Here is a 23,800-nt window from a genome sequence, read left to right as displayed (position 1 = left end):
CCCCGTCCCAGGCCCACAGGAACGCCAACCTGTTGAACCGCCCAGGGCAGGAGCCTGCTGGCAGAGGCGAAGCGAATGTGCTGGCCAAGGATGTTCCAGAAGGCAGAAGGGGAGGCATGACTTCCTACCAGAGCTCCAGCCCATGGGAAGCTGGACCCCAGCTTGTTGCCATGTCCAGAGGAGCCCCTGCACAGCCTCCCTAAGATAAGGCACAGGGGCGCCCCGGCCCCTCTGCAGAGAAAGAGCAAGTGGCCACAGACAGGAGGGCCCAGAGTTCGGGAATAAGCTCACACCCAGCCTGCAGCAGCCCCACAGCATTTAATTGACTCTCATTCAGACCTTCCTCACGCACCCCCTGGTGCAGGCCACCTGTCCCTGCTCCCCCGCTCGCCTTTACTGGATTCAGTACTCCAGCCTGCGGTGCCCTTATTCTCTGCACAGACTCGTGGGATCTTTCCGCTCTGCCCCGGAGAGAAGCCTACCCAGAGGACGCTGGTCCTGGGGGGCCACAGGTGCACCTGGCCTTGATTTGCTCCATGAAAGACCCAGCTCCCACCCGGGCCATCGTTGCCCTTGGGAAGGGACCCTCATTGGGCTTCCAGCCGAGTCCATGGGCACCTGGGTCCCATCAGGGGTCAGCGTTGGCCTGGCCACCGGCCTGGACTGCCTGGTACACGCTGAGGAGGGAGGAGATGGTACCCAGGAGGCCCACCACCCACGGGGGCAAGCAGCCAGACCACAGGATGCCCGGGGGTAGCCAGTGCACTGCGTTGGCTAGGTCAGCCAAGTTGCTCAGCAGGGTCAGCACCTCCGACCGGATCTGGGCCTCCACGGCCCTCTGCTTGCCCCGGGGCCACCAGCTGTGGGAGGAGAGATGGCACTCGTGTAGGGCAATGAGTGCTTGGGAGGAAGAGGGCCCACAGCCTGAGCCTCGGATCCAACCCCCCTAACCCACCTCCACCCCCGCCCCCCGACCTTCTGGAGGCAGGCAGCTCCAGGGCCTACACCCATTGCCGCCCTAGCCCGTGTTCTTTCCCAGGATGAGACAGGACCAACCTTGGTCCTCAAGACAGACTCTACCTCTGCTCATCCTCCCTGATGGGGATCCGGCCGCGAAGGCTCAACCCTCGAGTCGTGGCTCTGCATTTCCTGTCTGTGAGGCCTCCAGCTGGCCTTGGGTGCCCCATCTGTAAAGGTGCTATCATCCACCCAAGGTTGCCCTGAGGCCCCTCAATCTTGCCCACATCACACCCCAGCACAGGGCCTGCACAGGGCAGGGTTGACCACTGGTGACTCTGGACACTCCCTGGCTGGAAAACCCACGGGGGACCCCAGCCTGCAGGAAGTCGGCCTTTCTAAAACTGGGGCAAAACCCTGGACATCATACCTTAGGGAGGCTACCTGGGGGCTCCTCAGCCTCCGTCTCAGCTTCAGGACCATCCACAGGGACCTGCAACACCGCAGAGGATGGGGTGGGAAGAGCAGGCTGGGGGCTCAAGCCCAGGGGGGCTCCCCGCCTGCCACTGGGCCTCAGGTTCCCTATAAACTTTGCTGAACAGGTGGTTCCAACCATCCCGCACCCTCCTGGAGCCCCGGGCTGCTGGGGACTTGTTCTGAATGCAGACCTCTCCTCCCCCATCTGCCCAGGTATATCCAGTGCTTCCAGCCAGCCAGGCTCCAGCCCAGCCTCTGCAAACCACTGGCCCAGAACCACAGCTCAAAGAAATACTGGGCCACATGCAGTGTTTATGGCCCATCCCACAGGCCACTCCTCTACAGATAAGGACACTGAGGCAGGCCCCCACCTGGACTGGCCTGAGAAAGCTGCTTCCCCTCCCACACGTGCACCCCTGACACTGGCTGAACCTGTCTAAGGTGAGGCTAAATGACCTTCTCTGTGTGAGAGCTGGTGACTGCAGCCTGAGGTGGTGGCCACCAGACGGGCATACCCTAGTGTTCCCTGGGGTTTCTGGGGGGCCCGCATGGTGTCTGTCCACCCCGGCTGCTGTGCCTGGCCCTTGCGCCCTGCAGCCTGGGTGTGCTGGCCTGGGTCAGACTTCCTGACTGGGGTCCACCTCCCTGGCCACTGTGTGCCCCCCCACTGGGTGACATGTCCCCTGAGGGTATATAGGACAGTGGATCTGTATCAGAACCACCTGGGGACTCGGGCAAAATGATGATTCCCGGGATTCCCTGGACCCAAAGAATCAGAACCGCTGAGTGCCGGGCACCTATATTTCAAAGGCCTCCCAGGTGACTCTCTGGCACCCTGGGGTCTTAGGGATACCTGGTCATGACGAGCACACACCAAATGCTCCCCGACCCCCACGCCCCTGCTCATGCCAAATACTGAGAAAGGCTGTCTTTTCTAGATGCTCGAAAAATAAATGGAATAATAGGTAGGACATATTCATCCTAAAAATACGCTTTTGAAGGTGGTGAAAATACTCTGTGTGATGCCGCAGTGGTGAATCATGTCATCATTCATTTGTCCAAATTCATAAAACATGCAACACAAAGAGTGAACCCTAAGGTTAACTATGGACTTGGGGTGATAATAGTGTCAGTGTCAGTTCATTGACTGGCCTGTAACAAATTGATCTGGTGCCACGTTGACGGTGGGGGAAGCTGTGCGTGTACAGGCGATATGTGGACACCCGCTTTACTTCCGGCTCAATTTTGCTGTGAATCTAAAACTGCTCTAAAAAAATAAAGTCTCTATCAAAAAAATTTAACAGAGGCAGTTCCCCAGTGGCTCAGTGGGTTAAGGATTCAGTGTTGTCACTACCGTGGCTCAGGGTACTGCTCTGGCGCAGGTTTGATGTCTAGCCCCAGAACTCCTGCATGCCGCGGGCACAGCCAAAAATAATTAATTAATTAATGGAACCAAGAATGCCCCTGAAGCAGGAACAGGAAGTCACAAGGCACCCTAAGGAGAGGCCATGAGCTGTGGCCCCCAGGAGGTCTGGCCTCAGCGCATCCAGCCCCGGCTCTGGACCTCACAGAGAAGGACGATGCCAAGAGCCACAGGCCTCACTCCACAGACAGGCATGGAGAGGGGAGCTCACAACAGGCAGGAGCCACGTCTGTGAAACAGGAGAGCAGAAACAAGAAATGTGTCGGCGGAGCATCAAAAATCAAAGGCTGGGAAGAATCACCAGAGTATAAAGAGTGGGGGTCTCTGGGTGGGACTGCGGGCAATCAGAATCTTCCACCCTGGGGTTTGGTCATTTTCCAGGCCATCTCCGATAAACAAATAATTGGGGGCATGGGGGAGACAAGGGCTACTGGAGGTCAGTGTATGCCAAGGGACAAGTGACAGCAGACAGGAGCGCTGCCCCGCCACACCCGGAGGTCAGGGGTGGCCTCACCTCCCTTCGAGGAGCTGAGAGACCTTTGCTGCCATGAAACACGGGCACTGGAGGGGCCCTGCTTTGCCCTTGCTTTCTGGGACAGGAGACTCTGAACTCAGCAAGTTTGCAGAGGAGAAAATGGGAGGAAACCATTATTTTTTTAAATTCTAGAAACCTTACAGTTTTTGGAAGCCGGGGCCAGTCTGGAGACTCCTGGCTGTTTTATCCGAGGATGTTTGCTGATGACAGTGCAAGCAGAACTTAGGGACTGGGGTAAAGGCAGCCACACCAGCTACTTCCGTTCAGGCTCCAGAGTTATTTCCTGGGTTTGACCGGCACAATCATGGCCCCACAAAGATGTCCACTTTTTTTTTTTTTTTTTTTTTAGGGTCATACCCTCAGCATAAGGAAGTTCCCGGGGTAGGGGCTGAATCAGAGCTGCAGCTGCCAGCCTACACTACAGGCACAGCAATACCAGATCAGAGCCGAGTTTGCGACCTACACCACAGCTCACAGCAATGCCTGATCCTTAACCCACTGACAGGGCCAGTCATTGAACCCAAGTCCTCATGGATACTAGTCAGGTTCATTAACCACTGAGCCATAGCAGGAACTTTTTTTTTTTTTTTTTAATGTCCACATCCTATCTCCACGATTATGATGTGAATTCCCTTACATGGCAAAAAAAAAAAAAAAAAAAAAAAAAAAAAAGACTTTCCAAATTGTTAAGGTCTGGAGATGGGAGGTTATCTGGGTGGGCTCAGTGTCATCACAAGGACCCTCATAAGAAGGAGGCAGGAGGAGTTCCCGTCGTGGCGCAGTGGTTAACGAATCCGACTAGGAACCATGAGGTTTCGGGTTCGGTCCCTGCCCTTGCTCAGTGGGTTAACGATCCGGCTTTGCCGTGAGCTGTGGTGTAGGTCGCAGACGCGGCTCGGATCCCGCGTTGCTGTGGCTCTGGCGTAGGCTAGTGGCTACAGCTCCGATTCGACCCCTAGCCTGGGAACCTCCATATGCCGCAGGAGTGGCCCAAAGAAATAGCAAAAAGACAAAAAAAAAAAAAAAAAAAAGAAGGAGGCAGGAGGCTCAGAGTCAGAGAAGGAGATGTGACAGCAGAAGCAGAGGCTGGAGTGAGGTGCTTCAGAGATAAGGGGAGGGGACCAGGCAGCAAGGAAGGCAGGCAGTCCCTAGAAGCTGAAAAAGCCCGGTGCTTCTCTCTGGAGCCTCTAGAAGGAACACAAGCCCTGCCCACACCTTGATTTTAGCCTAGTGAGACCCATTTTGGTCTTCCAACCTCCAGAACTGTTAAGATGATCAAATGTGTGTTGCTTAAAGCCACTAAGTCCGTGGAAATGTTTCAACAGCAATAGGGGAACAAATACAATGGGATGGTGACAGGAATTGGAAAAAGCAGAAGAGACAAAGACACATGTGCCTCCAGCATGTCTGACAGCCCTGGGGGATCTCGGGGGTTCCCTTCCAGGCTCCTGGAGGGCTGGGCGGCGACACTGCTTACCTAGCAATCCCTAGGAGCAGGGAGAGGCCCCAGAAGGTTGTGCTCAGTGTCCACCACCGGGCAGAGTCCACGTGGAGGATTTTGGCATCAGCAGCCCAAGCAACGTGCTCACAGGGGTAGTAGAGCTGGTCGGCCAGGTTGCCCAGAACAGACACACAGCGGACAAAGACGTCCTCCTCCTGCGGGGCCAGGAGAGAGGCGGGAGGTGGGCCTGGGGTTGGACCTACCCACCGCCCATTTGGAGGGGCAGTCAGGCCATGCCAGGAGGCAGTCCCAAGGCAATGCCTAGGCCTGGCAGGCTGGCCCAGGGCTGACACCACAAGAGAAGAGAGGCCTGACTTCTCAGCAGTTGGGGCGACATTGCCCACTGGAGCAGTGGGTCTCAATTCAGCCACACAGTGGAGCCGCCGGGGAGTTCGAAAAACCCCACACCCAGCCCCCAGCCCCAGATTCCTCAACAGAGCTGGGGTACACCCTGGCATTGGGAAGTCTCTTTTTTTTTTTTCACTTTTTAGGACCATCGCCGCAGCATACAGAGGTGCCCAGGCTAGGAATGGAATCAGAGCTACAGCTGCCGGCCTATACCACAGCCACAGCAAAGCAGGACAAAAGCTGCATCTGCAACCTACACCACAGCTCACAGCAACGCTGGATCTTTAACCCCTTGAGCAAGGCCAGGGATCAAACCCACAACTTCATGATTCCTAGTTGGATTCATTTCCTCTGCATCAAGATGGGAACTCCAGGAAGTCTTTTTTTTTTTTAATTTTCCTTCTTCAGCCATTGCCATGGCATATGGAAGTTCCCACGCCAAGGGTGGAATCCGAGCCTCCACAGAGACAAGCCAGATCATTAACCCACTGGGCCACAGCAGGAACTCCAGGAATTATTTTTTAAGTTCCCAGATGACTCTCGCATAGGACAGCGTGGGACGTCCTCCATCAGAGCCTTCCTAGTTCCTGTGCAGGGTCTCCAGGCAAAGCTCTCTGGTACAGGACCCTGAGTGGGGAGCAGGGGACCCAGCCCTGCAGCAAAGCTTGACCAGGCAGACTGGGGTACCAACTCCAAGCAGCTACTATGCTGCAAGGCTTAGGTCACCTCCCCCAAATCAGCCCCATAAATAGGCAAACTGAGGCACTTAGGGTGAGCTGCCACCTGCCCCATCTCATCCAGGGATGGGCCTCAGGGCACTGAACTGCAAATCCCACACTCTCCAACCCTGAGTTCTGAACCTGGCCTGTAGCCAGCAAGGCAAGGCCAATTGAGGCAGCAGGGGCCTCTTCCCTGGGCTCCGCCCCTCAGGGCCAAGCCCCCTCCAGGCCGCAAAGCTGGTTGAGTCCCCAGCCAAGGCCCTCACTTCCCTGCCTTTACCTCCGTCTTCCCAGGAATCCTCCCAAGGCCCACCAATGCTTGCTTCCCCCCTTTTTTCCTACTGGCCAGCCTTCCATTGGGTTTGGAACCTCACTCCAGCTCCCCCATCCTGCCTGGGGTGTTCTGGCACACTTCACCCCTCCATGACCATAGGCCTCCACCCCCACCCCAGTGTGCTCATTCGTCCGCTGTTTTCTGAGAAGCATCAAGGTCCATACCCTAAATGGGGGAGGAGGAGAATCCCATGGGGGTTGGGGGGGTATAGACATATAAAGAGAAGACCCAACAAAAGAGGTTCTTGTCTGGCCAAGGGATATACAAGATGCAAAGAGCCCCCCACCCCTTGCCTGGGGACTAGGGAGAGTTTTCACAGAGATGGGGAGTGGCAGGAGATCCTCTGGGGATGCACAGGAAGCATACCCTAATCAAAGAAGAGGCCGCCTTGCTGTACAGTGGGAAAATAAAATTAAAAAAAAAAAAATAAATAAATCTTCTTGGATTGAAAAAAAAAAAAAAAAAAAAAAAAAAAAAAAAAAAAAGAAGAGGCCGAAGAGAAGGGTGTCAAAACAGGAGGGTTCAAGGAAACCCTTGAGATTTGGGATGATCGAGCCATGGGGCTGGGGCAGAACGGGAGAGCATCTGAGCCAATGGCTGAGAAGACACCCCAGGAAAACAGGGGGAATGGGGCAGGGCAGCCCAGGAAGCAGGTGTGACTCAGCCATGCTGGCCCAGGGCAGCTTCTCATCCCCTGGGGGAGGGGACAAGACTGCACCACCTGCCCCCCCCACACACACACCACAGGAGGAACACTGCTGTAGACCCACCAGCACTCCTGTGGAAGGATGCAGTTCTAACAGCAGAATGTTGTAAATAATCACCATGTCCAACAGGGGATCAGTTACATAAATCACCATACAGCGACATGGCAGAGTATTACGTGGCCCTAAAGAAGAGTTCCTTTCGGATTGATATGGAATGACCTCTAAGTTGTACTCTTAAGTGAAAAAAGCAAGTGGCAGAAGAGTGTAAATGGCATACAACTATTTATGTGAGCAATGCATATCTGCCTGAGGAGCTAAGGGGATCTCATGAAAGAAACACAAGAGGTGAAAATTGTGGCTGCCTCTGAGGAAGAAAACTGGTGGCCATGGGAATTGGGAGGGAAAGACTTTTTTTATTATAGTCTTCTGGATGTGCAAATGTATTAACTATTGATTGACTGATTCTGGCTGCACCCATGGCATGCACAAGTTCCCCAGTCAGGGATCAAACCCGCACCACAGCAGTAGCCAGAGCCATAGCAGTGATAAGGCCAGATCCTTAATCCGCTGAGCCACCAGGGAAGTCAGCTATTTTTCTTTTTCTTTTTCGGGCCGAACCTGAGGCATGTGGAAGTTCCCAGGCTAGGGGTCGAATTAGAGCTGCAGCTGAGGCCTACCCCACAGCCACAGCGATGCCCAATTCAAGCTGCATCTGCAACCTATGCTGCAGCTTGTGGCAATGTGGGATCCTTAACCCACTGAGGGAGGGCAGGGACTGAACTCGCATCTTCACGGATACTAGTTGGGTTCTTAACCCACTGAGCCACAACAGGAATTCCACAGCTAATTTTTTAATTGAAACTGAAATGAGAACATGTCTCCCCCTCCAAAAAAAGTAAAATTGAAAATAATCATAAAATGCTCATAAAGACCAGACCATAAGACGCCAACTTCACAGGGTCCACACCCCCTCCCAACAACCCCACGCCCCCTGTTACCTCTGCCCCAAGGCCGTACTGCTTAGTGTAGACAAACATGGCCAGGTCATCAAAGAGTCGCAGGATGGTCCTGCAGTGGCTGAGTTGGGAGGACAGTACCAGCAGGCGCGTCCCCACTTCTGACCTGGTAGCACGCTGCTCCACCAGGACCCCGCCCACCAGCTGGCAGCAGTAACCCAGCGTTCGGATCTGTGGGAAACCAGAAGTCGTCAGCATGGCCGTGCTGCAAGACTGATTTGGATCACCCCTGACCTGGGCCCTGTGGGATCAAGTGGGAGGAAGAGTCTACATCAACAAACTTCTGGTAAAAGCCAAAAGTTTAAAAAGATACTTGTAGGTGGGCCAAATGGAGAAACATGACATGACTGGCTAAAAGGCACTGTGGAGGCTAACAGAGGGCTGGCCCATGTTTGCTGAGGGGCACAGCCTTTGGAGACATATGTGATGGGGACAAGAAAAAGAAACCCCCATTTCCCACCTCCTAGATCCTCCTTTTCCCAGCGGACAAGAGGTCTATGTGGAAATGGATATATATTTGTATTTGCCTGGCTGGACCAACATCCACGGCTGGACTGGGGATTGGGGAGGTGACCGGGCCTAACCCAATGGACAAAAGGATAACCTGCTATTACTTTAGTGAGAAGGAAGCCACTTAGTGGATGATTTGGGGCATTGTGAACTGTGTCCACCCTTATATCTTTACTTCATCTGCTTTTTTCTTTTTTTTCATTTTTGGCTGCCCTGTGGCACATGGAGTTCCCAGACCAGGGATCAGATCGGAGCCACAGTCTCTACCTAAGCTGCAGCTGCGGCAATGTCAGATCCTCAACCCAGTGTGCCGGGCTGGGGATTGAACATGTGTCCCAGCGCTCCCAAGATGCCGTTAATCCCATTGCACCGGGGGAGTTCCTCATCTGCTTTTATTTATTTATTTTTAGCTTTTTAGGGCTGCACCCATGGCATATGGAAGTTCTCAGGCTAGGGGTTGAATCAGAGCTACAACTGCCGGCCTATACCACAGCCAACAACTCAGGATCTGAGCCGCATATGCAACCTACACCACAGCTCACAGCAACACTGGATCCTTAACCCTCTGAGTGAGGCCAGGGATCCAACCCGCATCCTCATGTATACTAGTCGGGTTCATGGGCTCATCACCACTGAGCCACAACAGAACTCTCTCATCTTTTAGAAGTTGCTTTTTTAATTGTTCTATATATTATTTTCACATATAATTCCTTTTCAGCACCCTTGTTATGGCAAAATGTTGCAATTTAAATGTCCAGCCTGGGGGCATTTAAAACCTGAATACCCACTCATAGGGGATTTGACTAGAACCTAAATACCTGCCACTGGTACATTCCCGGAGACTGATTGGGATGAGCTCAGAGTCTGACCTCGGGGCCTGGGAGAAACAATCTAAATGCCCAACCAGGAGTTCCCGTCGCGGCTCTGTGGTTAACGAATCCACAGAGGTTGCAGGTTTGATCCCTGGCCTTGATTAGTGGGTTAAGGATCTGGCACTGCTGTGAGCTGTGGTGTAGGCCGCAGACGTGGCTCGGATCCTGAGTTGCTGTGGCTCCGGCGTAGGCTGGTGGCTACAGCTCCGATTGGACCCCTAGCCTGGGAACCTCCATATACCGCGGGAGCAGCCCAAAAAATGGCAAAAAGACAAAATAAATAAATAAATTTTAAAAAGCCCAACCAGAGGTCATGTGGTCAAACCTCAATATCCAGCCACAGGGAAAGGCCTGCAAAATCTTAGATCCCTATGTGAGATTTTATTATTTTGGCCGTGCCCGCAGCATGTGGAAGTTCCCAGGCCAGGGACTGAACCCAGCCACAGCAGTGACAATGCTAAACCCTTAGCCACTAGACCACCAGGGAACTCTCCTATATGAGATTGTTTGGATAACCATGGGAAAAGCTACAGTGGCCTAGTCAGATCCTAAAACATAGGCCTGTTTGGCATGGAAATGTCCAGCCAGGTTGAATCTGCCAGAACAACCTAAGTGTCCAACTATAAGGGGGTTTGGTCAGAACCCAAATGACCAGCCATAGGGGGAGCCCTGCAACACCCTCAATCATATGATATTGTTTGGATGCAAACTACTGCAGTGATCTGGTAGGATCCCAATGTGCAAACGTCAGGATCTGGTTGATACTGTAACCGACCAGTCACGACGGGACGGCCGGAACAATCTAAATGTCCACCGCTAAGGGACAGGGTTGGAGCCCAGCTCCGACAGGGCCTCTGCCATGGGGGACCTTGAGTGACCCCGCTCCCTCTCTGGCTTCAGTTTCCCAGTCTCTGAGCTTTGATCCGACTCCGGGACCTCTGGCCGCGTTCCACCCCAGCCTCACCAGGCGGTCGCGGCCCCTATACGACTCCAGCGCCGACGCCAGACCGCTCAGGGCCGCCATGGTGCCTCCGCTGTGACGTCACCGTGACGTCTGCGCGGCGCGCCAGGGGGCGGACTCAGCGCGAGGCCGCGCTCCCGGAACGTTCTGCGCAGACGCGGTTGCGACTCTTTGTTCCGGAACCGGCCCTTTGTCTGTTTCTGGGAGAGACAGGGTTTGCAGTTCTGGGGCTGGCACGTGCGCGCTTCTCCGGGTTTGTGCACCCTGGCGGCCCTCGGAGCTCGTTGTCGTCTGCCCGCCCCCAGGCAACCCGTGTTTTCCACGTTAACCAACCACACACACACATTAAAAAAAGGAAAAAAAATCCAAACAAGAGCATCGACGTGTTTGCTGTGGTCCAGGAAGGGAGTTTTCTTTTTTTAATTTTTCTGCTTCCCCCTTTCCGCATTGTCTGTTTGTCTATAGGGAGCATGGGTTGTTGTTGTCCTTTCACATAAGACATTTTTAGAAAGTTAGGGAAACGCTACAGAATCAGTCTAGAAGAATAGACAAGAGTCAACAGTTCCCTAGCAGAGTGGCACCTGAGAGGAAAACTGGGTGGTTGGTGTTGAGTGAAATATAAACCCACATCCGTGAGAGCTCTCAGTTTCAGTTTTACTTGTGGACTTACTGAGGACGATAGCCCAAGAGACAGCCTCTCAGCTCTGAGGAGCTGCTCAGAAAAGATGGGGGGAGGGAGGTCAGTACATAACATGATTTTGGAGAAGATTATGTGTAATCGAGCACACATCTCAGTAGAAGGTTGCTGCTGGTCACTGGGAACAGATAGCTCAGATAAGGGTTTTAGTGCTTTTCCTAGAGGCCAAAATCCAGGCTTATAAAAAAATTTGTCCTGAAAATACCTAACTGAAAACCTGTCCTGCCACTTCTCCCAGAACACCAAGAGACTTATTCCTGATCTCCACCCCGAACTCCTTTCAGGGTATGTGAAGATCAGCAACTGCAGTAGCCAATGACTCAATCCTTGTAGAGCCAGATGACAAGCCACATTCTTTAGGTGTCACTAGGAAGAGATTAAATGTTCACTCTTTTTTTCTTTCTTTTTAGGGCTGCACCTGTGGCATGTGGAAGTTCCCAGGCTAGAAGTCAAATCTGAGATGCAGCTGCCCGCCTTCGCCACACAATGGCTACGACATTTTCGGTTCCCACCAGCAATGCACAAAAAGTTTCTCCATATTCTTGCCAACACTTGAATTATCCTTGGAGAAGTTCCCAGGTCAGGGATCGAACCTGAGCAGCAGCAGTGACAATGCTGGACCCTTAACCAGCTAGGCCACCAGGGAATTCCAAATTTTAATAACATCCAATGCATTTTCTTTTTTTATGGCCACACCCATGGCATACGGAAGTTCCCAGGCCAGGGGCTGAATCTGAGCCATGGTGACCCAATTGCAGCAACTGCAGCAACTCCAGATCCTTTAACCCACTGTGTGGGGCTGGGGGTCAAACCTGCACCTCCACAGTGACCTGAGCCACTGCAGTCAAATTCTTAACTCACTGCATCGAAGCAGACACTCAACTGATTTCCTTTAAAAAAAAAAAAAATTTCCCTTGTGGCTCAGCAGTAATGAACCCGACCAGTATCCAGGAGGCCGTGGATTTGATCCCCGGCCTCACTCAGTGGGTTAAGGATCCAGCGTTGCTGTGGTTGTGGCGTAGGCTGGCAGCTACAGCTCCGATTCAACCCCTAGCCTGGGAATTTCCACAGGCTGCAGGTGCAGCCCTAAAAAGACATACATACATACATACATAAGTAAACAAATAAATGCACATTTCCTCTTTTTTTTTTTTTTTTTTTTTTTTTTTTTTTTTTGTTGGTCACGCATGCAGCATGCAGAAGTTCCCAGCCCAGGGATCAAACCCACATCACGGCAATGACAAGGCCAGATCCTTAAGCTCTAGGCCACCAGGAAAATCCCACAAAAACAACTCCTCTTGATTTTGACTCCTATTACTCTTCCAGCCTCATTCACTCCTAACCAACCACATTTCCTTCATCTTGTTCTTTGCAGCTGCAGTGCCCACCTGCCCCAGGACCTTTGCATGTGCTATTCCCTCTGCCTATAAGGCTCCCTCTCCAGAGATCCACGTGGCTCCCTCTCTCACCTCCTCCTCCTGTTTCCTCAAATGTCATCCTCTCATGAGGCCTCCCTGGCACACACACCATCCTGGGCACTTCCTACCCACAATCCTTGCTGCCTGATTTTTCTTCTTAGCATGTAACACTATCTAATGTAACTGGATACTCTGCTTCTTAACCTAGTCATCTTGTTATAGTTATCTGGTTATTTGTCTCTCCTCAACGGAATGTGAACTCCACCAGGGCAGGGATTTTAATCTGTCTTGGTCACAGCTGTATCCGCAGGGCCTGGCACAAAACAGATTTCAATAAGCGGTGCTGCCTGCAGAGCTCAGCACCCCCATCCAAAGCTCTCTGTTCATGCTCTATCCACATTGTCCTGCAAGGTCCTGCCCACTCGAGTGATTTCCCTAGCCACCCTTTCTCTGGCCTCTGCCCCATCTCTCTCCCATGCTGCCCTGTCTCCTGTCCCCACCCACCCCCTGCATTTCCCCTGCTGATCCCTTAAGCCCCTCACACTCTGCAAGGCCCAGACTGACATTAGCATCATTCTCAAACATCTTTCCTTCCGAACCCCTGTCTCAGCCCCCATCCCCTGCCCCTGCCCATCACCAGCCATAGACCTGGACATCACCCTCACTTCTTTCCCACCACACATGCTTTCCATGTCCCAACAGCCACCAAATGTCCCTTGAAGGAGTTCCCATTGTGGCTTAGCAGGTTAAGAACCTGACATCGTGTACCTGAGGATGCGGGTTTGATCACTGGCCTCGCTCAGTGGGTTAAGGATCCAGTGCTGCCATGAGCTGGGGTGTATGTCACAGACTCGTCTCTGATCTAGTGTTGCTGTGGCTGGGGCATATGTTGACAGCTGTAGCTCTGATTTGACCCCTAGCCTGGGAACTTCCATATGGCACAGACGAGGCCCTACAAAGGAAAAAAAAAAAAAAATCCAAGCCAAGCCCAAGGCCTGCAGAGGGAGAAGGGCTTCAGGCTGCAGTCTGCCTCTGCATGAGTAGCTAGGTCCCTTCTCTTGAGCCTGTACTGTCCGCAAGGGCCTTGTAAGAAAGAGCACAATGCATTCTCTGCCTGCCTGCTGAGCACCAGGCAGGTGCTTAGAATGGATTCTAAAGCACCAGGAAGCCAGCAGTGAGCCTCATTGGCAGATCCCAGCCCTCCCAGCATTCTCTATCATCTGGTTAAAGCTGAGCCTGACCTTTGGACAAGAGACAGGAACAAGCCTGGCATTCACAGCTGGCCTTGTTGGTGCTGGGAGCTGGCCAGGCGATCACAGCCAGGCACTGGTGTTCTCTCTCACTGGACACAAATGATTTCACAGAATGCCTACCTCGGACAAGGCCACTCTGTGACCATGGTGAAATAAGACAAAACATGAACCACAAGAGCGACCAGACATTTCCCAGCTAATCTGCGAACTGCCGTTCCTTTACCAATCATGGCTTTAATCTTGCTTCACTCCTTAGATGTCTGGATCAAAAGTATTCATTCAGTTCTCCCCAGGAGAGCGTTACCTCGTCCCCTTGCTTCCTGATAGCATCCAAGATCCACCTCTGGGTCCTCCTTTTCCCAGCAGCACAGACAAGGTCGATTTCCATGAACTTGGCTGAGCTAAAGTTCCCCGCTGGGCTCCAGGCTGGGAAGCTGGTCAGGGGACCTCAACCTAGTGGACAAAGTAACAATTTGCTTGAACTGAGTGAAAAGGAATCCACTCAGTACATAAGTCCTGGAGCTCTAGTTCAAAGTACAAATTACAGACCACAAGACTGTATTATAAGCATTAATCTTGCCAAGAGACTGGATGTTAATCGTTCCAGACAACAGAAGAAATGATAGTTATGCCATGCCATAGAGGTATTGGTTAAGGCTGCAATAGTAGGAGGTCCCATTGTGGCCCAGTGGAAACGAATCCAACTAGTATCCATGAGGATGCAGGTTCGATCCCCGGCCTTGCTCAGTGGGTTAAGGATCCGGAGCTGCCATGAGTTGTGGTGTAGGTCACAGATGCAGCTTGGATCCCGAGTTACTGTGGCTGTGGCATAGGCCGGCAGCTGTAGCTCCAATTCGACCCTTAGCCTGGGAACTTTCATATGCCAAGGGTGTGGCCCTAAAAATAAATAAATAAAATAAATGTCAGGTAGATTTAAAAAAAGACTACAATAGCAACCCTGTTGCAATATAAATGTATCAAATCGATAGGTTGTACACCTTAAACTTACACTATGTTATATGTCAACTATATTGAGAGAAAGAAAGAAGGAAAGAAAGAAAGGATGGAAGGAAGAAAGGAAGGAATGAAAAATTACCACTATGGCTCAGCAGGTAATGAACCCAACCAGTGTCCATGAGGATGAGGGTTCGACCCCTGGCCTTGCTCAGTGGGTTAAGGACCTGGCGTTGCTGTGAGCTGTGTTGTATGTAGGTTGCAGATTCAGCTCGGATCTGGCATTGCTGTGGCTGTGGTGTTGGCTGGTGGCTGTAGCTCTGATTCCACCCCTAGACTGGGAACTTCCATATGCAGTGGGTGCAGCCCTAATAAAAAAATAATAATAAAAAAATAAAAAAATTTTAAAAAGGAAGGAAGGGCAGGATGGAGGGGGAGATGGAGAAAGGAAGAAAAAAGAAAAGAAAGATCCCATTTCATTATCTTTGAAAAACTTATGGTTACCAAAGAGGACAGGGAGGAGGGTGGGGGGTGGGAGTGGGAGGTGGACTGGAGGGTTGGGACTGGCATATGCACACTGAGGTATATGGAATGATTGGCCAACAGGGACCTGCTGTATAGCACAGAGACCTCTACCCAATATTCTGTGAAAGTCTATCTGGGAGAAGAATCTGAAAGAGAATGGATGTGTGAACACGTATAACTGAATCACTTTGTCGTACAACAGAAATTATCACAACTTTGCACATCCTTGTACATCACCTGGACTTCAAGAAAACTTTCAAAAATGAAAAAAAAAAAAAAATCCCAGAGTTCCTGTCGTGGTGCAGTGGAAATGAATCCAACTAGGAACCATGAGGTTGCGGGTTCAATCCCTGGCCTTGCTCAGTGGGTTAATGATCCAGCATTGCTGCGAGCTGTGGTATAGTTCAAAGATGTGGCTCAGACGTGACGTTGCTGTGGCTGTGGTGTAGGCCGGCAGCTGTAGCTTCAATTGGACCCCTAGCCTGGGAACCTCCATATGCTGCAGGTGCAGCCCTGAAAAGACAAAAAAAAAATCCTGTTCAGTAGGTGATTTGGGACATCATGAACCAGTACAGGTTTACCACCCTTATATCTTTATATCATCTTTTTTTTAAATTGCTTTCTCTTTTTAAAAATTGTTGTATTGTGGTAAAATATGCATAAAATAAAATTGACCATTTAATCGTCTTTAAGTATTCAGCATTAAGCGTTAAGCGTGTTCACGTTCTTGTACAACCATCCCCACCATCCACCTCTAGAACTTCCTCTTCCCAGACTGAAACTCTGCCCCATTAAGCATCAACTTCCCATCCCCCCATCCTGTTGTGTTTTTCAATATTATTTTTTATTTATTTTATTTATTTATTTATTTATTTTTGTCTCTTTAGGGCCACACCCATGGCATATGGAGGTTCCCAGGCTAGGGGTCGGATCAGAGCTTTAGCCACTGCCCTACGCCACAGCCACAGCAATGCCAGATCCAAGCTGCATCTTCAACCTACACCACAGCCCATAGCAACACCAGATCCTTAACCCACTGAGTGAGACCAGGGATTGAACCTGCGTCCTCATGGATACTAGTCAGACTTGTTTCTGCTGAGCCACAGTGGGAACTCCTCAATATTATTTTTATTTGTCAGAACACCTCAAAAAATGAAGTCAAGTCTCCAACACAGTGCAAAACCCACTTCCCTTTCTTTCTTTTTGTTTTTTTTTGTTTGTTTGTTTTTTGGTGCACCCACAGCATGTGGAAGTTCCTAGGCCAGGGATCAGACTCACACCACAGCACTAAACTGAGTTGCTGCAGTGACAACGCCAGATCCTTAACCCTCTCTGCCACAGCAGAAACTCCAAAAACCCTACTTCTTAAACCTCCTCAGAAGCATCTAATACAAAACCAAGCTGATGTGTCCGTGGAATGCGTTCTCCCCACTGCATCAAGGAACAAGCCCTATGTGTTCAACTACTGTGTTCCTGGTGGTCATGGGGCTGGAGATGGGAAGCACAGATGCCTCTAAGGCTCCCTGGAGCGGCATTCATCTGTGCAGTGACTCAGCACTGAAATGGTTGCCACTTTCAGCCCCATTTTCCAGATGAACAAAGCAAGACTTTGAGAAGTCAAGTCACTGGCTCCCTGAAGCTCTCAGGACAAGGACTCTGCCGGCCTCATTGTTGATTTTCCTCCCAGCTAAAACTGGAGTTTGCTGGGAGACCATTGTGACAGCATTGTCTGGGGCAGCTCTCTGGGTCACAATGGGCAGAGGTGGACCACACTTGGATGCGGCCTTGGATGGAACATCTGAGCATCCTCTGGGAGACTGGAGACAGAGAGAGTCTGAAGGGTCAGGCCCATGCCAAACACGTTTTCTAAGACTCATTAGGTCCCATGCCCCCCCCCCCCCGAGGTATGTACGCTCTTCTCCTTCCCGATGAGGAAACAAAATGAAGCTCCCAGGAGCCCAGTTACTTATTCCAAGGGGACACAGCTGGCAATTTCAGTTGTCAGATTCTCCCATAAACTATGTGAAATCTTCCGGACCCACAGCTAGTTTAGGGGTTGAAATGATTGAAAAAGCAAAACAAAAAACAAAACCCCCCAAAACAAAAAAAACTCCCCAAACTGTGGTTTCGTTAAAATGCATGATGCATTGACATGAGCAAACAGTTGTAGGCTAAAGTGGTCTGGGAGGTCTTCCTGCAAGAGCTGAGCCTGAACCAGTGGTGTTGGTGGCATCTGAGGGTCTGCTGTCTGAGGGGCAGAGAGGAGGGAGAGGGGGACAACTCAGCTCTGAGCAAAGGTCAGAAGGTTCTAGCTGGCTAAGTGGGGTGCTGGGAGCCCAGAGCTGAAGGTCAGAGAAATGAGTGGGGGGTGTGGAAACCACAGACGGCTTGAGAACAGGAAGAAAAGTCAGAGCCCAGGACAACTGCAGAGGGCAGGAAGATTAGTGAAGAGGGGTGGTGAAATGGGACAGTGGCCAGAGTTAGACAGAAAGACAAGTGTTTTCCCAGACATCAAAGGGAGCAGAGCCTGGCCTTGACCACTGAGAGTGAGGATAGTGGGTTCTGGTAACAGACAGACTGCAGTACTTAATGCTGCAGTTCTCTCTTTTCCTCTGCGCCAGCCTCAGGGCCTTTGCACTGCTGATTCTTCTGCCCAGAATGCTATTCCCCCAAACACCTAAATGCCCTGCTATCCCCCCTTTCAGGTCGTTGCTCAACTATCACGTCAGCAATGCCTTCCCTAACTATTTAAACCCTTCCACCGTAAACCCCATCCTTCTACCCTGTGTGACTTTTCTTCCCCCCACAGCACTTATCACCTTGTAACTTACTCTGCAATTCATGTGATTACATTCATTCATTATTGTCTGTCTCCTCAGGGCCCCATTATGATCTCCACAAAGGCAGGCTCTTGGTCTGTTAATAACGGACCCTCTCGGAGGGCCTACAACATGCCTGGCACACTATACGTGCCACATGAGTAATTTCGGGGGACAGGCACTGGGGCTGCACCTGTTTCTTATGATGTCCCTAGCCCAATGCCTGGCACAAAGAAAGGAATAAAAGGCAGCATTGTCCCCTGGGGGCACTTTCTCAGTCCTGTCTCCGCCCCCTCGCAGGTGGCGCTGGGTTCCGCGTTGGCCACAGGCGCCCTCCTTCCGTGCCCAATGTCCCGGCTGGACTTCCTGAAGGCCTCGCACTTCGCTCTGGGGCCCGACCCGCGGCTGCAAGTGGGCGCCACGCAATCCACTTCGCACCGGGACTTTCCCGCCTACCCCGGCGTTACCCCCGGGCCGCTGTGCCAGCCGCCGCCCTGCGCGTCCCTCTTCCAACGAGACACGCGCGGGGGAGGCCAGGAGCACGTGTCGGAGACGCACTGCAGGTACGCGCCCCCGTCAGCGCCGCCGGCGAGAGAGCTGGAGCGGGAACTGACGCGGGAGCGCACGCTCACCATGCAGGCCACCCACCTGCACGTGCATGCGGACGCTCGCTCCCGCACCGGCCTCTCCACCATGCGCTCAGACTTTGGCTGGCCTGAGCCGCCGGCACGTGCCAGCGAGCAGATCCGCGGCGCCCGCCTCATCTTCGACCGCGATTCGGTGCCTCCGGGCGACCGAGCTAAGCTGCGCCTCCCGTCCACCACTTACCAGGAGTTCTTCCCGCTCCGCGACGTTTGCCTGAAGCCCCGGTACCTCAGCTACAACCTCGGTGAGCACGCGCCCGGACGCCCTAGGCGATTCGCCCAACCCAGAGGTTCTCCTGGATTGAGCAAGGATTCTGCGGCCTCCCCCCGTGGACATTTGGCAACGTTTGGGAGTCGGTTTTGTTGTTGTTGTCGCCGTTTTATTTTGTTTTTCTTTTTTCTTTCTTTCTTTCTTTTTTTTTTTTTTGGTCTGTCTTTACGATCCGGGGGAGAGGGATTGGATAGAGTAGAGGTCAGGGATGCTGTTAAACATCCTACCACGGAGTTCCCGTCGTGGCGCAGTGGTTAACGAATCCCACTAGGAACCATGAGGTTGCGGATTCGACCCCTTTCCTTGCTCAGTGGGTTAACGATCCGGCGTTGCCGTGAGCTGTGGTGTAGGTTGCAGACGCGGCTCGGATCCCGCGTTGCTGTGGCTCTGGCGTAGGCCGGGGGCTGCAGCTCCGATTCGACCCCTAGCCTGGGAACCTCCATATGCCGCGGGAGCGGCCCAAAGAAATAGCAAAAAAGACAAAAAAGACAAAAAAAAAAAAAAATCCTACCACACATAGTACAGCACCACCACAGCAATGAATTATCCAGCCCCAAATGATAGTAGTGCAGAGGCTGAGAAAACTTGGAACCTCTTGGAGTCTCAGTTTCTGCATCCAAGGGATGGGCAAATCTCCTGAAACTCTTCCGGGTGGGCGGAAGTCATGAAGGCTGGCTTGGGGTCAGACAAATGTGCCTAGGGTCCCGCTCACCACCACCCTAATCTGGACAACTTGGTAGTTGTGTGACTCTGAGCCAGTCGACCTCTCCAAGCCTCAGTTTCCTCATCTGCAAAGTGGGTGCAACAAGGCTCTCACTTTATAGTTGCTGGTGAAGCCGAAAGAGCCCAGAGTGCATGGTGCGTTTGCCATATAGTGAGCACTCAAAAAAAGTTCGCTGTCATTAATGTGATTTTCCACTTCTGTGACTCCAGGGGACCTTCTGGTGGACATCACTAGTCAGAGACTCTCCAAGCTGGGCTCTCAGGATTGACTCTGTTCTGGTTCTGAATTTCTATGATTTCTGGCAAGTTATTTGACCTCTCTAATCTTCAAGGAGGTTATAAAGTGAGGAGGGGATAATACCAGTCCCCCAAATGAGGTGCAAACCCTTAACTTAGGTACCTGGCTCAGTGCTTGGTAGTAACTTCTTTTTTTTTTTTGGCCCCACCCGCAGCATGTGGAAGCTCCCAGGCCAGGACCCAGGAACTCGTGAGCCACAGCAGTGATAATGCTGGCTCCTTAACCCACTGCACCACATGGAAACTCCTTGGTAGCAATCTTTTTTTTTTTTTTTTTAGGGCCACACCTGCGGTATATGGAGGTTCCCCTGCTAGGGGTCTAATCAGTACTGTAGCCACGGGCCTACACCACAGCCACAGCAATGCAGAATCTGAGCCAAGTCTTTTTTTTTTTTTTTTTTTTTTTTTTTTGTCTTTTTGCCTTTTCTAGGGCCTCTCCGACGGCATGTGGAGGTTTCCAGGCTAGGGGTTGAATCGGAGCTGTAGCCACCGACCTGCACCAGAGCCATAGCAACATGAGATCCGAGCCACGTCTGCAACCTACACCACAGCTCACGGCAACGCCAGATCCGTAACCCACTGAGCAAGGGCAGGGACCGAACCCGCGACCTCATGGTTCCTAGTCGGATTCGTTAACCACTGCGCCGTGACAGGAACTCCTTGTTCTTATTATTTTTTAAATTACGTTTTTTCTTTTCCAGACAAGCCTGAGGCTAAGCTAGTCAGGACTTCCCACTTTGCTTTCCCAGGAGAGGAATCAAATCCCAGCGTGCCCAAGGCTACCTGGAATCAACCCCATTCTCTCTTTCCTCTTGTTCGTCCTCAGGGGGCCCCAGTCCTCTCAAGTGGGACCAAAGGAGAGAGGTTGACACGACTTCCTACCAGACACAGTTCCGGGCCCTGCCAGGCCCACCAGCCTTGATGTGTAAGAGGGTAAATTGATGCAGCTGGTGGGGGTAGGGGTGGGGGTGAGCAGTAATAGGGGCTGGGTGGTCTTGCCCTTCTCATGCCTGTCTGCCCACAGGCTTCCTCCAGCATCGAACTTGGAGACCTCAAGATTGGCTATGGGCCCATGTGCGCAGAGCAGAAACAAGCCTACAGGCCCCAGGTTCTGCCCCCGGACAGGTACAAGGGGATCATGGCCTTCTACCAAGATGAGGCAAAAGGGCTCTCAGCCACATGTGGGGTGTACCACCTAAGGCTCTAGGGCCAATACTGTGCCTTTGGGTCCCTATCACCCACAGGCAAGGCCCACTATTAGGCCACACCTCCCCACAGCATGGCCATTGGTAAGCCTGCTTCTCTTCCTTTTCCTGGGAGTTGCAAGGGCTCAGATCGCATAGATCCCCCTCCCCTCTTTTATCTGCAGGTATGACAAAGCCCAGGCATCAGCCCACATCCACTGTGTGAATATTTGTCCTGGAGATGGCCTCTTCCATGACAGCACCACCATGGGAGAATACTTCTATGCCCGGGAGCCAGGTGAGAGCTTGCTGCTTGGCCCTGCCCCCTCACTCCCACAGCAGCCTCCCGGAGCTGCTCAGGACCCCCTCTGCCACCCCGGCAGAGCCTTTGGTTCTTCACCACGACCAGACTCCGGAGTCGCACATCCTGGAAGGAAACGGATGCCCGGGCCCAGGCAGCCTCACCACCTCCATGCACTTTTTCCACGGCCAGGTCAGCAGGAAGCGGAAGAAAGTGGCAGGGTTCTTCGGGGAAAAGGGCTTCCCAAGCAGAATGGGTAATAGCAAAGGCCCTGAGGTGGGAGTGAGCTTGGCATGTGTGAGGGGATCTCCTGGATCTATTTGCATGATGTAGGCTAAATCCCTTAACCACTCCCAACCTCAATGGTTCTGTCTGTAAAATGAGATAACAGTACCAACCCCTTGCGCTGTTACGTGGGATGGAAAGTGTGTGAGCCATCCAAGGCCACACAGCATCCACATCTTCCCTCAATCGCGGCCTTGGGACATCCCTGACCCGGGGAGCTCCCCAGATGTCATATGATCCTACAGCCGCTGCCGGTGACCAAGCAACCCAGCCGCCACGTGCCTCATGAAGAACTGCCGAGTCATATAACCCTAGGGGAGCCGTCGCTACTAGGGCAGTTTTTCCAAACCACCATGGGCACAGATTATTACCCCGCTGGGATGCAAAAGCCAAAGAAAGCGCCCAACCTCCACTGGCAGCGGAGCAACCTGCCCGAGGGTACCGGCGGTGAGCGCGACCCCATCTTCCCTCGAAAAGCTCCGCTCTTGCCATAGATTTTGCCCTGCCGGGGTCAATCCAGCCCCCGCCCACTGCCCAAACTCTGGCTCCGCCTCTTGATCGACCAGATCTCACCCCAAGGACTAGGGCCCTAACTCCGCCCCTGAACTACTCCCAGCCCCATCCCCAACCAGCCATGGCCGCGACCACATGCATGACTCCGCCCCTCTGGTATGGCCCCGCCCCTCTCCATATCCACCCACCCCTGACTTACCCCTCCTCCTCAGCAAGACTCTGACTCCGCCCCCTGACCAGCAGCCTACTCTTCTTGCCCCTCCAACCCCACATCCCCGCCTGCTCTTGCCCTGCCCCTGGCCTCCTGAGCCCCATCCTGGCTCTCCATCCTCCCTGCCTCCTAATCCATCCTCCTCCCGTGACATTTTCCATGCTTAGCCTGGCATCTCCCTTGAACCCACCCATCCTTAGTCTCACACATCCCTTCCCCCTGGGCCCTGCCTATCCTCCCTCCAGCCCTCATTTCAGCCACTCCACCCAAATCTCCAGAACCAGATTTCTTAACCATGAATCAGAAGATGCTGAAGCCTCACAGAACAGCTCCTGCTGCCGTGACTGAGGAGATGCTACAGCGGGTGAGGGAGGGGAAGAGGGTAACCCTCCGATCAGGTAACCCCCCCCCAAATCAGTGTAGAGTTCTCTCAGGAAGATTATACCTCACCTCAGGCTCAGAATTAGCAACAAGTCCGCTCAGGAGCCGTCTTGGTTCTCCCCAGGCTCAAGGTCACCTCAATGTCGTCTCAGCCTCAGATGATCCCTAGCTCAGCCCCAGGGTCATGTCAGGATCAGCTCAGGGACATCATCACACCAGCCACAGTTATACCCCAAACAGAGGGTCAGTTCAAGTGTCCCCCAGTCTCAACCCAGCCTTGGGGTCATTCCAGGGGGTCTGCCCTGGCTTCTCTCCAGCTTCTCATCCAGCTCCTGGGGCAACCCAATCTGGGACCCCTCTTCACCCACCTCCCCAGGGCCCAGTCATCAGCCAAACTGGCCGGAACCTCTCCCAACTCTTTGATGTTCCCAAGGTGATGCAGGTTCCACAGGGTGGCCTGGGTGGATCAGCCATCCTCTGGGCTGCCCTACCAGGCTCCCCACCCTGACTCCACAGTGCAAGGATAGCCACTTGGAGCCCCCGCTGGGCAGACAGCGCTTCTTCTCAACCCTAAATAAGGACAAGTTTGCCTTCAAATACCAGGGCCCAGTCGTGTTGAGAAGGGACAACTTCCAGGAGAGTCACTTGCCACTGGGCTCCCTTCATCACTGGGGCTGTGGAGCTGGGAAGGGAGACCCTCGGGCCCCCCAGGGCCCTGTCTACCCATGCCGAAGCCAGCAATAAACACTGCTCTGGTAACGTCCCACCACTTTCTATCCATCAATCCTGAAAGAAGATGGGGTGTTTATGGGGCAGGGGGCTAAACAGGAGAGAAAGATTCCATGGAGAAGCCCTGAGCAGACACTTCTGCAGACCCTGGGTTACCCCACTGTCTGGGCAGGGAGGCCATCCCAGCTTGGATCAAGGCTCAGTGGTCAGACTTTGTGGAAGGTGTTTGGGGGCA

At 52.6% G+C, this 23,800-nt stretch overlaps 2 protein-coding genes across 9 annotated transcripts; one reads left to right on the top strand and one right to left on the bottom strand.

The window, feature by feature from the left end:
• Window positions 1-299: 299 nt before the first annotated feature.
• PEX11G (peroxisomal biogenesis factor 11 gamma) lies at window positions 300-10,437 on the bottom strand. Of its 6 annotated transcripts, none has more exons than XM_021083938.2 (6): window positions 10,364-10,437; window positions 8,000-8,188; window positions 4,870-5,048; window positions 1,388-1,450; window positions 1,081-1,198; window positions 300-860 (listed from the first exon to the last, which is right to left on the bottom strand). In XM_021083938.2, exons 1-5 carry the CDS (start codon window positions 10,421-10,423, stop codon window positions 1,087-1,089), a joined length of 603 nt encoding a protein of 200 aa, XP_020939597.1. In that variant the 5' UTR covers window positions 10,424-10,437; the 3' UTR covers window positions 300-860; window positions 1,081-1,086. The 6 variants fall into 6 exon arrangements, with proteins under 6 accessions (XP_020939597.1, XP_084869262.1, XP_020939595.1 ...); XM_085013136.1 differs by having other exon boundaries at window positions 1,081-1,187; XM_021083936.2 differs by lacking the exon at window positions 1,081-1,198.
• A 6,519-nt stretch (window positions 10,438-16,956) lies between these two features.
• SAXO5 (stabilizer of axonemal microtubules 5) lies at window positions 16,957-23,599 on the top strand. 3 transcript variants are annotated; one of them, XM_021085138.2, is made up of 9 exons: window positions 16,957-17,111; window positions 18,327-18,915; window positions 20,788-20,894; window positions 20,986-21,086; window positions 21,331-21,443; window positions 21,529-21,638; window positions 21,977-22,178; window positions 22,734-22,819; window positions 23,353-23,599. In XM_021085138.2, exons 2-9 carry the CDS (start codon window positions 18,375-18,377, stop codon window positions 23,578-23,580), a joined length of 1,488 nt encoding a protein of 495 aa, XP_020940797.2. In that variant the 5' UTR covers window positions 16,957-17,111; window positions 18,327-18,374; the 3' UTR covers window positions 23,581-23,599. The 3 variants fall into 3 exon arrangements, with proteins under 3 accessions (XP_020940797.2, XP_084869251.1, XP_084869250.1); XM_085013125.1 differs by lacking the exon at window positions 16,957-17,111 and having other exon boundaries at window positions 18,105-18,915; XM_085013124.1 differs by lacking the exon at window positions 16,957-17,111 and having other exon boundaries at window positions 18,184-18,915; window positions 22,701-22,819.
• Window positions 23,600-23,800: the final 201 nt, after the last annotated feature.

This window comes from Sus scrofa, chromosome 2 (genome assembly GCF_054392235.1).
Source record: "Sus scrofa isolate SSC_HxYL_T2T_F1_AM1 chromosome 2, Sscrofa_HxYL_maternal_Yorkshire_Landrace_v2.0, whole genome shotgun sequence".
NCBI classification, from domain to species: domain Eukaryota; kingdom Metazoa; phylum Chordata; class Mammalia; order Artiodactyla; family Suidae; genus Sus; species Sus scrofa.
This window is presented reverse-complemented; position numbering and strand designations above follow the sequence as displayed.